This window comes from Oryctolagus cuniculus, chromosome 1 (assembly GCF_964237555.1).
Source record: "Oryctolagus cuniculus chromosome 1, mOryCun1.1, whole genome shotgun sequence".
Classification (NCBI taxonomy): domain Eukaryota; kingdom Metazoa; phylum Chordata; class Mammalia; order Lagomorpha; family Leporidae; genus Oryctolagus; species Oryctolagus cuniculus.
The window spans coordinates 224506326-224523967 of record NC_091432.1 but is presented as its reverse complement, the minus strand read 5'-3'; the positions used below and the strand labels follow the sequence as shown (position 1 = coordinate 224523967).

General features: G+C 40.3%; 1 protein-coding gene across 1 annotated transcript in view; it reads left to right on the top strand.

The window, feature by feature from the left end:
- MEGF9 (multiple EGF like domains 9) overlaps positions 1-10558 on the top strand; it is a 114021-nt gene extending 103463 nt beyond the window's left edge. The window contains exons 5-6 of the mRNA XM_002720506.5: positions 3226-3495; positions 5866-10558. Coding sequence (XP_002720552.1) covers positions 3226-3495; positions 5866-6317 — 722 coding nt within the window. The 3' untranslated portion in view covers positions 6318-10558. The remainder of the gene's footprint in view (positions 1-3225; positions 3496-5865) is intronic.
- The last annotated feature ends 7084 nt before the right edge of the window (positions 10559-17642 follow it).

Genomic DNA, 17642 nt, shown 5'->3' with positions numbered 1-17642 from the left:
CTAGAGTCAGAAATGTGAAAAGATTATGTATTAACATCTAAATCTGCTTCCATGATATCAGAATTCTATAAAGGATTTCTTATTTTTATAAGTATCTTGATTATATTGTTAAAGAATTTATGATTTCATAGCTTTTTAGGAATTGTAAAAAAGAAATTATATTAGTCCTATGCACATCTAAACTATCTTCCCTTGTAAATCAAGAACTTGGCTTATAATAATAGTTCCTTTACAAATGATAGTTGAAAAATTGACTGATTCCACTTGCATATGATAAATTTAAAATTTAGGGGCCGGCGCCGTGGCTCAATAGGCTAATCCTCCACCTTGCGGCGCCGGCACACCGGGTTCTAGTCCCGGTTGGGGCGCCGGATTCTGTCCCGGTTGCCCCTCTTCCAGGCCAGCTCTCTGCTATGGCCAGGGAGTGCAGTGGAGGATGACCCAGGTGCTTGGGCCCTGCACCCCATGGGAGACCAGGAGAAGCACCTGGATCCTGGCTCCTGCCATCGGATCAGCGCGGTGCGCCGGCTGCAGCGGCGGCCATTGGAGGGTGATCCAACGGCAAAAGGAAGACCTTTCTCTCTCTGTCTCTCTCTCTCACTGTCCACTCTGCCTGTCAAAAAAAAAAAAAAAAAAAAAAAAAATTTAGAAGTTTTCTCTATAGAAAAATGATTCCCAACAAAAACAATGTGCTTGAATCTTCTGTTTTTGTCTGACTTTTCCAGGGATTATAGGTTCTCTAAGGCAGAGACTCTGTCTATATTTTTAGCCATTCTGTCTCCATTTGTAGCTTAATTAGCATTATTAATGCCAATAATAATGCATCCTGAGTAGAAAGAGAGTTAAGCGTAACTCAGGGGAGAGAGTAGTCAGATGTACAAAACTAGAACCATGAGAGTTCAGGAAGGAAGGATAGTTTCCTACTGGGGGGTAGAAAAAGTCTTCACGAAGTAGGTAACACTTGAACTAAGCTTTGAAGAGTGAGGATTTGGACATCTAGAAATATACCTTGTAGAGGTGAAAGGGAGATCAAAACCAAAGACTGAATAGGGGCTTGACCAATCCAATTTGGCACATATGTCTGTGTTCCAAAACACTGAGCAGGCTAGGGGTCTGATGCTTTCAGAGTTGCCTATTTCTCATGGAGAGACTAACATATAAGTAAGTGCAATGCAGTATCATGAATATGTGTATAGCGAATGCACTGAGAAGGAGCACTGACCTGAAGTTGGGGAGGATCAGCAGTGACTTCAGAGGTGGTAATAAAATGAGTCTTGTGGGCAGGCATTTGGCTTAGTGGTTAATATGACCACATCCCACATGAGAATACCTGGTTTCAACACCTGGCTCTGGCTCTAGACTCCAGCTTCCTGCTAAGGCAGACTCTTGGAGGCAGCAATGATGGCCCATGTCACTGAGACCCTGCCACCCACAGGGGAACCTTGACTGAGTTCCCAGCCACTGGCTTTTGCCTGGCCAACCTTGGGAACATCTTGGGAGGGAACCAGCACCTGGGAGCTCACTATCTCTGCCTGCCTGTCTCCCTGCCTCTCAAATAGATTTAGAAAGCAAAAACAAAAACTGAGTCTTGTGATGAGCATCCACATTTAGCAGGTAGCAGGAGAAGGAAGGACATTTTAGATAAAGAGATCAATATGAAGCCGGCGCCGTGGCTCACTAGGCTAATCCTCCGCCTAGCGGTGCCGGCACACCGGGTTCTAGTCCCGGTCGGGGCGCCGGATTCTGTCCCGGTTGCCCCTCTTCCAGGCCAGCCCTCTGCTGTGGCCAGGGAGTGCAGTGGAGGATGGCCCAGGTGCTTGGGCCCTGCACCCCATGGGAGACCAGGAAAAGCACCTGGCTCCTGGCTCCTGCCATCGGATCAGCGCGATGCGCCGGCCGCAGCGCGGCGGCCATTGGAGGGTGAACCAACGGCAAAAGGAAGACCTTTCTCTCTGTCTCTCTCTCTCACTGTCCACTCTGCCTGTCAAAAAAAAAAAAAAAAAAAAAAGAGATCAATATGAACAAAGAAAACAGCTGCTTTGATCAAACAGCTGCTTGGATATGGCAGAAACCAAGTACAGGGAGAGGAATGAGCATGAGCAGGGCTTTGGAATGTCATGTCTTCAGGCCCAGTGGGTCTCAACATGACAGACTTGAAGGATTTTCACACACTTCGATTTCAGTCCTTTAGTCTATTTCACCACAAATTTCTCATGTTAATTTTTGTTGCTATAGTTATTAGAGTGCAAAAATGCTATAAAATATGAGACTATTGTATGCTATAAGTTCCTTGGGAACAGGAAGTATGTATCTTTCTGTTGTTTTTTTGTACATATTATTGTTTGCATGAGTTATGAATTCCCATGAAACTTTTTAAATGAATACCTATTATTGTTAAAAGCAATTTAAATATTTCTGGCTTAATACCCTTATTTGAAATATGAGAAACTGAGGCCCAGAGTTCAGTAACTTACTTGAGTTCATACTGCCCATCAGGATTATCATGAGTTAAAATTCTTTATTAATTGTACAACTCTATGAAAAGGCTAAAAACCATTGAATTGTACACTTTAAATGGTTGAACTGTATAGTGTATGGATTATAGCTCAAATAAAGCTGTTTTAAAAAGAAATAGTAAAGTAGGAAAAAGGGCTTTATTTTTCATAAAGAGCATTAGAAATAGGCTGGCATTGTAGCATAGCGGATAAATCCGCCACCTGCAGTGCTGGCATCCCATATGGGTGCCTATTCCAGACCCAGCTGCTCCACTTCTAATCCAGCTTCCTGCTTTTGTGCCTGGGAAAACAATAGAAGATGGCCCAAGTGCTTTGGTCCCTGCACCCATGTGGGAAACCTGGATGAAGCTCCTGGCTCCCGGCTTCGGCCTAGCCTAGCCCTGGCCATTGTGGCCATCTGGGGAGTAAACCAAATGGAAGATCTCTCTCTTTTTCTGTTTCTTTCTTCCTTTCTCATTTGGCCATCTTCCACTGCTTTTCCTAGGCCATTGACAGGAAGCTGGAAGGGAAGTAGGGTCGCAGGGAAATGAACTGAAGCCCATATTGGATGCCAGTGTCACAGGTGGTAGTTTTATTTGCTGCCTCATACAGCAGCCCCTCCATATGAAGAGATAGTAGGGAACCTTTATAAATCTTCCTGAGGACTAGTAGCTATTTGCATTTTGAGTCATTATTTTATGAAATTATTTTGGTGTTCTCTCTTTTTTAGAATTGGGTGAATCAGAACCTAAATGTAGCCAGTGTAAAGAAGGTTACACAGGCCAGAACTGCAATCAATGTGAAAATGGCTATTACAATTCTGACAGCATCTGTGTGAAATGCCAGTGTAATGGCCATGTGGACCCAAGTAAAACTCCAAAGATGTGTAATTCCAAGAGTGGTGAGTGCATCAACTGCCTCCATAACACCACTGGGTTTTGGTGTGAGAACTGCCTAGAAGGTTATACTCAAGACCTCGAGGGAAATTGCATCAAGAAAGGTAAACCTTCACCTAAGGTTGTAAATTTAATATCTAAACCTAACAGTGAAATTTTCAGAACAGCTGCCTTTAGCTTTTAAAACCTGCCGCTGTCACCAGAGGAGTTTCTGGAATAGATTTTGATAGATATTTGCCTAAAAAGGTCTCCTCCTTTTCCTGCTGCTCTCCTGATACACCAAAGCCAACTCCAGAAATGTGAGGACCAAGACAAAGTCACTGTGACAGTGAGACAAAGTGTTCTCATTTTTCCCTTCATCTATTTTTATTTTTATGTTAATAATTTTAAAAGTTCTATCATTTCTTTTATCTTTTTGCTTCCTTTATTCTCATCACTTCCAGTGATCATCAAAGATCCTTTCAACGAGGGACCTATAATCTGGTTAGAATTTCCAGCTTATAAAGTGGAGTTCATTCTAGCAAATTTCCTAAGCTGGAGCCCAAGTATCCGCATGTGTGACGGAGGAAATAGTAATAATATTATTTTTGATTTTTAAAAAGAAAACATTATTCATATGACAAAATATTTCCCTCAGGGAATTTCAGAAAGGATTAGAAAAAAGTAATGATTATAAATTCTGGTTAAGTTAGGGGTATTCCAGTTTATTAGGTCATAAAGAGATTAAACTATGTTTTACAAACAGTTCTTTGATATTCTAACAGATGCTGAATTCCAGGTCTGTGGCAAATGGAATCTGTCTGCCATTTTCTTGTGGCAGTCGTAACCTTCTGTCATATACTGTAATGATCAAGGCTAAAAGACTCAAAGTAAACTCTGTCACTACCTAGCAACCCTATCACTCAATTCTTTCTCATTTGAGAGGCATACATTGTCCATACTCAGATCACAGGACTCTTGTACACTTTTTCTTGTTAGTTAATAGGTAATATAAATTTTACCCCTTTTTTATGATAAATTGATGTGGCTATTTGTGTTGATTAATTATAATGTTGATATTAGTGATTTTATTGACTGGCTACTATGTGCCAAGCACTATAAGCGTTAAGTGTGATAATGCCTTATAGCACATTATCTCATTTAATCCTTCCCAAGAACTCTGCAAGGTAGACATTATTCTCATTTTACAGATGAGGAACTAAGGTGTAAAAAGATTGATTTATCTATAGCAACACAGTTCTAAGTGATTCCAAAGCCTTTAGTCCTTCCACTGAGCTGTATGCTGTCATGGAATTACAAAGCATGGAACCTAAATTATAAAATAGCTGTAATATATAAAAAGGAAGAATTTCTACATGTGGAATTCAAGGAAAGCTGTTTTCTCTCTTGGCTGACATCAACTTTGTACATTTTAATTGTGTTTTTCAGATGTAACTAGAAACACAGCTTTTCCTATACCTCCTCTGAGGAACTTTTTACCTTTATCAATTACCCTCAGACATGTTATATTTATTTTTGTTGAAATGATTGACATCTAGCCCTGTCATTTGTAATTATGTAATTTAGAGCTCAGGAATGTCATACTTACTGCTTTTTTAGGAATTTTTGTGACTATATCCATGAGTAAAGAAGGATGGAAAACTTAATTTTCCTAAAGATTTTTTTTGCAAGTTTCTATCTGGTTATTATTTGTTGGGGAAGTAATACAAAGGAAGACAGGCCAACAGCCCTAGAGAAAAAAGATATTTGAACTCTCTGACCTTCTCGGTCAGTCAATGTACAAGATGCAGCTGGCTTCCTTCCACTGGACTGTGTCTGGACATCTGAACAAGGGACTTGACCTACACCCTTTTATAAAGGTGATCCAAGGCCCTTCCTTGGCTTGTCAGCTCCTTCCCAAAGATTTTTTTTTTTGACAGGCAGAGTGGACAGTGAGAGAGAGAAAGAGACAGAGAGAAAGGTCTTCCTTTTGCCGTTGGTTCACCCTCCAATGGCCGTTGCGGCCGGCACACTGCGGCCTGCGCACCGCGCTGATCCGAAGGCAGGAGCCAGGTGCTTCTCCTGGTCTCCCATGGGGTGCAGGGCCCAAGTACTCGGGCCATCCTCCACTGCACTCCCGGGCCACAGCAGAGAGCTGGCCTGGAAGAGGGGCAACCGGGACAGAATCTGGCGCCCCGACCAGGACTAGAACCGGGTGTGCCAGCGCCGCAGGCGGAAGATTAGCCTATTGAGCCGTGGCCCCGGCCCCAAAGATTTTAATATAAGTGTTACACATATTGGAGAATATCCATGGGTGCAATAAACTAGCTTTATCACTATCTTTCTTTAAAAATTATTTTTAACATGCATACCTTAAAGCAGAGTATCATGTCAACATCTCACATCAACTTCCACTCCCATGTGTATTTCTTTTATTGTTTCTCAAAACTGGATAATTTTGTCTTTTACATTTCATTCTCTGTTTTTATTTTCAGAAGTTATTGTTCCAACACCGGGAGGTTCTACCATTTTGGTTTCCAATGCCTCTTTGACCACTTCAGTGCCCACCCCTGTTACAAATAGTACATTTACCCCCACAACCCTGCAGACTATCTTTTCAGTAAGCTCTTCTGAAAACAGCACTTCAGCTTTAGCTGATGTATCATGGACCCAATTTAACATCATCATTTTGACAGTCATCATCATCGTGGTGGTGCTGCTAATGGGATTTGTGGGGGCAGTGTATATGTACCGTGAGTACCAAAACCGGAAACTCAACGCCCCCTTCTGGACCATCGAGCTGAAAGAAGACAATATCAGTTTCAGCAGCTACCATGACAGCATTCCCAATGCAGATGTGTCGGGATTGTTGGAAGATGATGGCAATGAAGTGGCTCCCAATGGACAACTGACCCTGACGACACCCATACATAACTACAAAGCCTAAGGAACTGGAGCTCTCCTCCTGAATTACCACACCACAGTGCTTACTAAGACTGCATCAGCCTCTGGAACAGACAATGCCTGGGTAGTTCCCTGAGAAGGCAAAGGCAGATCTGAAATTCTCCAATACAAATCTATAATGCACTTAGCTTATCCATTACTCTTCATTTTCCCATGAAATTTGAAGCATTCATCATCATGAAGGACTTGAAGCAAAGTATATTTTTATACCAAATCACATGGGAATTTGGAAAGGCTGAATCATATTGTGCAGCCCTAATCCACTTTGACCTCCAAGTGGACTCTTGGAGAATCGTTCACCAAACCAATAGTAACAAGATGATGGATGTGAAGGGGGAAAGAGTGCTGGAAGACTTCATCTCCTTTCCCAAACTTTTTTTTTAAAAGGAGGATCAGGGATTATATTCATTTTGCTGTACAAAATGACATCATTGAAGAAAAGTTGGTGTCTAGGTTGTATCACTATACATAATCTTGATTATTCTGGAATGTGGCAGAGAAGTCCCAAGGAGATCTTTAGAAGGGCTTGATTTCTCCTCCCAGGATTCTTGTTCAATGTGATGAGATTAAAGCACAGGATAAGCTTCTAAGGGTGGAGAACAGAGGCAGCACTGGGGAGCAGGAAGCTGACGGACCTCCTCAGGGTCTCAGTGTGAATAGCAAATTGTCTGAAAACAAGAAATATTCCTGCTTCTAGAATTACATGTATATAGTGAATGTAGCATATCTGGTCAACATTGTATTTGTATCTATTTGTAAAAAAAATCATGTCATATTTTATCATCTAGAATTTATTTGTACAGCAGTTAATAGCATTGTAAAAAGAAAATGGGGATTGGTTAAAATACTGTAAAATAGATGGCAATATTGCTAGAGCTGGGACTCTGGTGAGTATCACTCATGTTTAGTCCCTCTTTGGACATTGTTGAAATTTACAAGAGGTTGAATGTTTCTAATCTTTCTTTTCTCAGCCTATAAGTAGAGTTATATGCTCCTTGTCTTACTATAGATTCAAGCAATAGATTTTTAAGTAAAAAAAAATTGTTAAGCTGGGACATAGGCTGCATTCTCAAAAATACCCACCTAATTAAACATTAGCCACTCTATGTATTTTACACAGTTGACAAAAAACATATTCTCATTAAAATATTTTTACCTGAATGTAAAAGATAGTCTTCCAAAGGATGGAAATATTTCGGTTCCAAAAAAAAAAAAAAAAAAAAAAAAAAGCCATCCTATCACTTGGGATCCCTAGTTTTGATTCTTATGAAATTTTTGTATCTCACCTCAAAGCTAAAACATCTATTATTTGAGTACAGCTTATCATTCACTTGCCATGATGTGTGTGCCATCTCTCTGCAGTCCCATAGTTCTCCCATCTTCTTGTCCCTCTAGGGTAGCTCCATAGTTGAGTATGTGCAGTTGGTCCTTGCTTTTAAATGCATTTTTCCCCTAGAGATCAGCTACTGTTACTCTCATCTACTATGATACTGACAGGTTGTGGGTGAACCAAGCCAGGAAAGGTGGCCAGAAGACCAATAGAGATATTTATTAAGAGGAACAGCAAACTGTGAAGTGGTTAGAAAAAAGTGAAGATTTCTTGTTAGCTTAGAATTAGAAAATCTAAGTTGACCCCTTTGCTTAACTTCCTCAGAGAAAAACCTAGAATTTGGACTTTCCTCTGTGGGAGGCCACTAAGTTGTTCTCAGGGTTTCGAGATGATGATTCTGGAGGATGTGTGACCTGAAGGTGTCCTGCTTATTTGGCCATTGTTCACAAGAGATTGCATTACATTACATTACAATTATTTAATATTTCTATCCCTGTTTGTAGTTTGCAAAGCACTTTTCCATGTGTGTCCTTTGTTCCTTTCTGTAGTCCCCTGAGGAAAGAATTATCATTCCCATTTTATAAATGAGAAGACTGAGTCACAGAGGGGCTACATGTCTTGTTCAAGGCTGTATACAAATTTGTGTCCTAAGTAGGCTAGTGATCAGGACTCCTGACCCCGATTCACATGTCCTTTCAACTGTATGCTAACACATAAATTGCCCAGCTGTGGACACAGGGCGGCTAGGAGGAGGAGTCTCATTTGTGGATGTTTCTAGGTTTTTAATTAAATACCAGCTTCCGGGCCATACAGCTGTTCGAAGAACTTTGTGAAAAGACACAGAGGAGTGCTATCTGGAGCCTGTATCAGTGAATAAAGATAAAAAACCTGCCAGTTTATGCTTCATTAAAGAGAACTACTCCCTCCAAGCAGGGCCAGGAGAGGAACTTACTTTCCCCAGAGTCGCCACATCTTTGTGCATAGACTGCACAAAATGGCAGACTCGCCTTCCTCCCTGATACTCGTTCTCCGCCCCCGCCAAAAGCCAGGATGGAGGATGGGGAGAGGTAAACATTTGCTGAAAGGAGCTGACCCAATAAAGAGTGTGGTGAAGTCTGAGAACCAAAGGCGAATAGCATTCTGACCATGTGAAGATTCCTCGAAACAGACTAAAAGGGCATTGCAAAACCTGAATCACAAAGAACATTTACCCTCAAATGCCGGGTAACACTTTCCTGGTCATGTTCTTATTTTTTCTTATTTTTTCCCAATGGAAGAAAAATAAAGGTCTTAAAATTTGCTTTGAGTATTCTTTAGTTGACCCAGGCTTTTGCTTGAGGAAATAATTTTGCTGTAAATTGTAACTCCATCTTGCAATGATCTGCCGCTGAAATCAGACAAGGCAACCAGGGTGGAGTGCCCTGCACGGCCTTCATTCCTCTAAAGCCACAGCCCCTGTGAACTGTGGGGTCCTGCAGTGGGTCCCAGCTGTCCTTACAAAGCCTGACGCTGGAAATATTTTTGTCTAAGGATTAGAAATGTGTTTATTTTTAAAGAAGATAAGACTGATGTGCATCGCACCAAGAAATAACAAATACTGCTATTAAGTAATACTTTTATCTTCATTTAACTCATTTGGTCAGCCCCTATGCATTTCCCACAGATGCTTGGGGTGGTGTCTTTGTCCTCTACTTGCCTCCCTGTACTCGCTGCGCTAATAGGACTTTTACTAATGGGACCTCTCCAATTACAGAAAGGAAAAAATGACCTAGTATGTATTGCTTTTCCAGGGATGCTTGGATTTTAAAAGAGGAGAACAGAGCAGGTATGGGATTGGAGAATAGAGATTTTTTTGGAACAGGATTTGTTGAAGCCTCAACTTATATGGCTGCTGTCTAGCCCCAGTATGCCCAGGCAAAGTGACCATTAGAGCAATACTCACTGACCTTCTAGTCCCTTTTGGTCAGCTGAGTGCCTTCAGGATATTCACTCCTTGTGCTGTTTTAGAAACAGAGCTAAGCCAACAGTGCTTCTCTTGACAGCTTCAATTGGATCTGGGTTATTTGATCATTTGCCTTGATTCTGTGCTTTTGTAGGACTCTTGGTGAACATTACACCACTTATGAAAAACACCACTTGTAATTCTCCGGCTCTTATATTTTGATGTATGTGGAGAAGAGTTGAATTTCCACATCTCAAAGAAATCTCTCTGATAAAAAGTTCAGAGAAGTAAAAACTGAGGGGTAACAGCACAACCTGTTAGAGTGAGAAAGGCACTCAGAGAACCTCTAGTCTGTTAATAATCTTGCTAGTGAAGAGTTTGGGAGCTAAAATGAGTTGTTGGGGGGGAGGGCGGGGTGGAAGGTTAGCACATTTTTCTCTTTATCCTGAGCCAGTGACTACTACGCCAAGCGGAAGGCAGGAAGAACACAGGCTCATCTGCAGAAGCCAGATGATGTCCCGTGGCCCAATGGTTGTGGATCACGAAGTGTTGGTGGATAAGTGCGGTGTTTTCAAAGGCAATTGGGAATCTTTCTTATTTATTTTGTATGCATATGCAATAACTGCGGCGGCAGCCCCAGAATGTGAGCCCAGGGCTTCAGATCTAAGTTAGTCCAAACGCTAAATGATTTAAAGTCGAGTTGTAATGCTAGGCACAAGCACTCTGTAATAAGTTAAATTTCAGCCCAAGCAATTAGAGAATGTTTCTGAAACATTAAACATGTATTTATGTCACTAAAATTCTAACACAAACGTTAAAAACATGTCTCATACATATGCTGTACTAGGCTTCATGATGCATTTCTAAATTTGTGTATGATTTGAATATATGAAAGAATTTATACAAGAGTGTTATTTAAAATTATTAATAAATGTATATAATTTGTACCTATTGTAGATTTGTTGTTTTACTTTTTGTGTGGTCACAGTTGTTACTAGTCCAGATTTGTCCGTATGTGTGTATGACGAGTCAAGTATCAATCTACTTCATGAAAATCCTTGAACCCTTCATGTATTGTCCATGCATTTTAAGGTCACTTGAAGAATACTTTCCACATGGATTAAAGAAAAAACACAACATAAAGAACATGTACCCTCTTAAAAAAACACACACACCTGAGAAAATATGTCCCCCCCAGAAATCTTTTATTTAAGAAATACAAACTTCATGCATTTCATATAGTGATTCTTCCCACTGTGCCTTCCCCCCTCCCTCTCCTACTCCCATTCTTATTTTTTACTAAGATCTATTTTCAATTTTAACTTTATACACATGATTAACTCTATACTAAGTGAAGAGTTCAACAAATTGTATGAAAAAAACCCTGTTCCTCAACAGTTGAAACAATGACTGTTCAAATTCATTGCTTCTTGAAGTATTAATTTCACTTCTATAGATTATATTTTAGGTGCTCTATTAGTTATCACAGATCAGGGAGAACATATGGTATTTATCTTTTTGGGTCTAGCTTATTTCGCTAAGTATGATGTTTTCCAGTTTCATTCATTTTGTTGCAAATGACAGGATTTCTTTTTTTTTTTTTTACTGCTGTGTGGTATTTTATGTTGTACATATCCTATAATTTCTTTATCTAGTCTTCAGTTGACAGGCATTTGGGTTGATTCTACAATTTAACTATTGTGAATTGAGCTGTAATAAACATGGGGGTACAGATAACTCTTTCATATGCTGATTCATTTCCCTTGGGTAAATTTCCAGGAGTGGGATGGCTGGGTCATATGGTAAGTCTGTATTCAGATTTCTGAGGCATCTTCATACTGTCTTCCACAGTGGCTATACCAATTTACATTAGGGTACCTTTTCTCCACATCCTTGCCAGCATTTGTTGTTTGTTGATTTCTGTCTGAAAGCCATTCTAACTGGGGTGAGGTGAAAGCTCATTGTGGTTTCAATTTACATTTTCCTGACAACTAATGATCCTGAGCATTTTTTTCATGTGTCTTGGCTATTGGGTTTCCTCTTTAGAAAAATGCCTGTTTATGTCCTTTGCCCATTTCCTTTTTTAAAAAAGATGTATTTATTTATTTGAAAGGCAGAGAGAGAGAGAGAGAGAGAAAGAAAGAGAGGTCTTCCATCCGATGGTTCACTCCCCAATGGCTGCAACAGCTGGAGCTGAGCCGATCCGAAGCCAGGAGCCAGGAGCTTCTTCCAGGTCTTCCACGTGGGTGCAGGGGCCCAAGGACGGGTCATCTGCTGCTGCTTTCCCAGGCCACAGCAGAGAGCTGGATCAGAAGTTGGAGCAGCCAGGACTCGAACCGGCACCCATATAGGATGCTGGCACTGCAGGTGGCAGCTTTACCCAGTACGCCACAGCGCCACCCCCTTTGCCCATTTCTTAACTGGGTTGTTTGTTTTGTTGTTGTTGAGTTTCTTGATCTCTTTATACATTCTGGTTATTCTTTATCAGTTGCATAGTTCGCAAATAATTTCTCCAAATTTGTCAGTTATCTCTTCACTTGGTTGGTTGTTTCTTTTGCAGTGTAGAAGCTTCTCAATTTGGTGTAATCCCATTTGTCATTTAGACTTTGATTGCCTGTGCCTCTGGATCTTTTCCAAGAACTTTTTGCCTGTGCCAATGTCTTCCAGGGTTTCCCCAATATTCTCTAATAATTTCATGGTGTTGGGCCATAGATTTATGTCTTTAACACATTTAGAGTGGGTTTTTGTGTAAGGTGTAAGATAGAAGTCTTGCTTCATACTTCTGCATGTGAAGATCCAGTTTTCCCAGCACCCATTGTTGAAGAGACTGTCCTTGCTCCAGGGATTGGTTTTAGCTCCTGTTCAAAAATAAGGTGGTTGTAGATGCATGAGTAGATTTCTGCTGTTTCTATTCTCTTTCATTGGTGTATCCATCTGTTTTTGTATCAATACCAGGCTGTTTTGATTACAACTTCCCTGTAGTATATCTTGAAATCTGGCATTGTGCTGCCTCTGGCTTTATTTGTGTTTTATAAGATTGCTTTAACTGTTTGGGGTCTCTTGTGTTTCCATATGAATTTCAGCATCATTTTTCCTGTAGCTGAGAAGAATGTCCTTGGTATTTTGATTGGTATAGTACTGAATCTGTAAATTGCTTTTGGTAGCATGGACATTTGATAATATTGATTATCCCAATCCATGAACATGAAATATTTTTCCATTTTTTGTGTTTCTTCTATTTCTTTCTTTAATATTTTGTAATTGTAATTCTCATTGGAGAGATCTTTGACATCATTAGTTAAATTTATTTCAAGGTACGTGATTTTTTTTTTGTAGCTATTGAGAATATGATTTATCTTAGAAGTTCTTTCTCAACTATGGCATTATCTGTGTATACAAAGGCTATTGATTTTTCTGTGTTGATTTTATATCCTGCCACTTTACCAAACTATCTTCTATGATAGTCTTAGTGGAGTCTTTTGGATCCCCTATATATAGAAACATGTCATCTGCAAATAAGGATTTTTTGACTTCCTCCTTCCCAGTTTGTATCCCTTTGATTTCTTTTTCTTGCCTAATGGCTCTGCCTAAAACTTCCAGGACTATATTGAATAGCAGTGGTAAGAGTAGGCATCCTTGTCTGGAGTCTGGAACTCAGTGGGAATGCTTCCAAGATTTCCCCATTCAATAGGATGCTGGCCATGAGTTTGTCATAAATTGCCTTGATTGTGTTGAGGAATGTTCCTTCTATACCCATTTTACTTAAGATTTTCATCATGAAAGAGTGTTGTGTTTTATCAAATGTTTTCTCTTCATTTATTGAGATAAGCATATGGTTTTTGTTTAGTTTGTTAATGTGATGTATCACATTAACTTGTGAATGTTGAACCATCCCTGCATAATCCCACTTGGTCTGGGTCAATGATCTCTCTGATGTGTTATTGGATTCGATTGGCTAGTATTTTGTTGAGGATTTTTGCATCTATGATCATTAAGGAAATTGGTCTGTAGTTCTCTTTCTCTGTTGTATTTTTTTTTCAGGTTTAAGAATTAAGGTGATGCTGGCATCATAGAAGGAGTTTGGGAGAATTCCCTCTCTTTCAGTTTTTTGAATATCTTGAGAAAAATTGGAGTTAGTTCTTCTTTAAATGTCTGGTAGAATTCAGCAGTGAAGCTATCTGGTCCTGGGCTTTTCTTTGCTGGGAAGGTCTTACTGATTCAATTTCTGTCTTGATTATTGGTCTGTTTAAGTATTCTTTGTCTTCATGGCTCAATTTAGGTAGGTTGTAGCAAGGAATCTGTCTGTTTCTTCTAGGTTTCCTGATTTGTTGGCATACAGGTCTTTATAGTAATTTCTGATGAATTTTTTTATTTCTGTGGTGTTTGCTGTTACATTTCCTTTTTCATCTCTAATTTTATTGATTTGGGTCTTTCTCCTTTTTTTGGTTAGTTGGGCCAGTGGTGTGTCATTTTTTTTTCCAAAAAGCCAGCTCTTCATTTTGCTGATCTTTTGTGGTCTTTTGTTTCAATATTGTTTATTTCTTCTCTAATTTTAATTATTTCCTTTCTCCTGCTAATTTTTGGTTTGGTTGGCTGTTGTTTTTCTAGGTCCTTGAGATGCATTGATAGCTCATTTATTTGGTGCCTTTCCAATTTCTTGAGGTAGACACCAATTGCTATAAACTTTCCTCTTAATACAGATTTTGCTGTATCCCATTTTTTTGATATGTTGTATTGTCATCTTTATTCATTTCCAGAATTTTTTTCTTTTCTCTTTCGATTTCTTTTTTGACCCACTGTTCATTCAGGAGCACGTTGTTCAGTCTCCATGTGTTTACATATGTTCTAAAGATTCTTGAGTTGTTGATTTCCAGATTCAGTCCATTGTGGTCTGAGAAGATGCATAGTATGGTTTCAATTTTTTTTTTTTAATTTGCTGAGACTTGCTTTATGGCCTAGCATGTCATCTATCCTATAGAAAGTTCCATGCACTGGTGAGAAGAATATGTATTCTGCATCTATAGGATGAAAAGTTCTGTAGATATCCATTAGGTTTATATAGTCTATAATATCAATTAACTCTGCTGTTACCTTGCTGATTTTCTGTCTGGTTGATCTGTCCATTGCTGAAAATAGAATAGTAAAGTCCTCCATTTCTATTGTATTGGAGTTTATGTCTCCCTTTAGATCTATTAACATTTCTTTTAAACGATCAGGTGCCCTGTAATTAGGTGAATATAGATTTACAATAGTCATATCTTCCTGTTGAATTGGTCCTTTAAGCATAGTGGCATTCTTTGTCTCTTTTAACAGTTTTTGTGTTAAAGTCTATTTTATCTGATATTAGGCTGGCTACACCAGCTCTTTTTTGGTTTCTGTTGGCATGGAATATCTTTTTCTGTCCTTTAACTTTCAGCCTGAGTGCATCTTTGTTGATGAGATGTGTTTCTTGTAGGCAGAAAATAGATGGGTTTTCTTTTTTAATCCATTCAGCCAGTTTGTATCTTTTAATTGGAGAGTTGAGGCCATTTACATTCAAGGTGACTATTGATAAATAATGACTTGGCCCTGCCATTTTTCCACAAATATTCCTATTGTTTACTTTGGACTTCCTTTGTACTTTCACTGGGAGATTTTTTGCCTTCACTTTCTTTCCTGGTGGTGACCATGTTTCTGTGTTTCTTTAAACACATCCCTTTTTTATTTGAAAGTCAGAGTTATACAGAGAGAGGAGAGGCAGAGAGAGAGAAAGAGAGAGGTCGGTCTTCCATCCGATGGCTCACTCCCCAGATGGCTGCAATGGCTGGAGCTGTGCCGATCCAAAGCCAGGAGCCAGAAGCTTCTCCTCATCTCCCACGTGGGTGCAGGGGCCCAAGGACTTGGGCCATCCTCTACTGCTTTCTTGGGCTATAGCAGAGAGCTGGACAGGAAGTGGAGCAGCCAGGTTTTGAACTGGTGCCCATATGGTATGCTGGCGCTTCGGGCCAGGGTGTTAACCCACTGTACCATAGCGCCGGCCCCTCTTTAAGCTCATCCTTAAGCATCTTTTGTGAGGGTGGACAAGTGGTGACAAATTCTTTCAATTTCTGTTTGTTATGGGAAGGTCTTTATTCCACTTTCATTCATAAATGAGTTTTACAGAGTACAACATTCTGGGTCGACAGTTTTTTTTTTCTCTTAAGACTTGGAATATATCTCTCCTAGCCTGTAGGGTTCCTTATGAGAAGTCAGCTGTAGTTTAATTGGAGATCCTCTGAGAGTAGTTTGGTGTTTCTCTTGTGCACATTTTAGAATCTTTTCCTTATGTTTTATTGTGGAGAGTTTTACTACAATGTGTCATGGTGAAGATCTTTTCTGATCATGTCTAATAGGAGCTCTATGTGCTTCCAGTACTTGGACATCCCTTTCTTTCTCCAAATTAGAAAAGTTTTCTGCAAGTATTTCACTAAAAAGGCTTGCTAATCTATTCTCTCTTTCCATGCCTTCAGGAACTCCTAAGACTCTTATGGTGGGTCATTTGATAGTATAAATCTCCAACACTATTTTTAGTTTTCTAATTTCTTCTTCTTTTTGATCTGACTGTAAATGTTTCAGATATTTTCCTTCTAACTCAGATATTCTTTCTTGTGCCTCACTTAGTCTGTTCTTAGGGCTTTCCACCATATTTTTTATTTGTTCTATTGAATCTTCATGTCTAATATTTCATTTTGATTTCTCTTTAAAAGCTCAAATCTCATGGGAAAAGTTTTCTTTCATGTCGTGTATGGATTTCTTTAGTTCATGAATTTGCTTCTGATTACTTCTAAGTAATCATATGATCAATTTTTTGAATTCCATTTCTGGCATTTTGTCACATTCTAGTACTGAAGTGTTGTGTTCTTTTGGGGATGTCATGTTGTTTTCCTTATTCTTGTTTCTTGAATTGCTGCATTTTTTGTGGTAATACTTGTCCCCACCACCACCACCCCATGATGACTTTTATTGTTGGACTATTCCTCTGTGGCTTAGTGGAGTGACTGTTCTTCAGTGAATACCCAGAGGCATGTGCTGGGTGTTTTCAGGGAGTTCTGTTCAGTGTTCAGGGTGAGGGAAGTGTTTAAGGTGACACCAAAGTGGGGCATGGTAAATCTCCTTCTCTCTCTCTCTCTCTCTCTCTCTCTCTCTTTTAATCAGATGGGAGGTTTGTTTAGCTCTGATGGTGTAGTCTCACACTCATCTCCTCTCCTCAAAGGAGACCAATGCCTGGGCGCTAGCCCCAGTGGGTGCAATTTTCACAAAAACCAAACAAAGGACCCATGCAGTCCTCAGTGGGAACATGGATCCTACAGCAATGACCCTCACAAGGGAATCAGGGAGCCCAAGCATGTGGAGCCACCCACGGTGGTTGCCCAAAATACCAGTCATACTCTGTGCCCTCCCACACAGCCATGGTGTTTTCATAGTCCTGGCACACAAGGCTCCCACAGCCACAAGCTCCCAGCCCCCTGCCAATTCTCCCAGCCTGACTCAGGCATATACTCTTGGCTGGTTCCTAGAGTGCAGACATGAACTGGGCAGCTGTTGCATATGTCCAAAATGGCACTCTGTCTCTCTCTCTCACTCTCTCTCTCGGCTACTTACGGACACCAGTGCCTGGTGATCAGGTAGAAAGAAATGTGCCCCCCTTTTTTTCCATCTAGGTTGGCAGATACACTGTCCCCCACATATTGCCAGTGGCTTGGGATGCTGCAGTCTAGTCTCACCTCACTCCAAAGCCGGTGCTGAGGCTCTCAGCTTCTCGGGTCCCGAGTTGTTCATGTCCACACCCTCCACATAGGTCCATAGTGCCCTCCAATTTGTGTGGGGTTTCCTCTGCCGTTTTCTCCCTAGCCTTTCCCTGAGAATGCACTCTCGCCACTTTTTTTAAAAAACTATACTTCCCGGCCAATGCCACGGCTCACTAGGCTAATCCTCCACCTGCGGCGCCTGCACACCAGGTTCTAGTCCCGGTTGGGGTGCTGGATTCTGTCCCGGTTGCTCTTCTTCCAGTCCAGCTC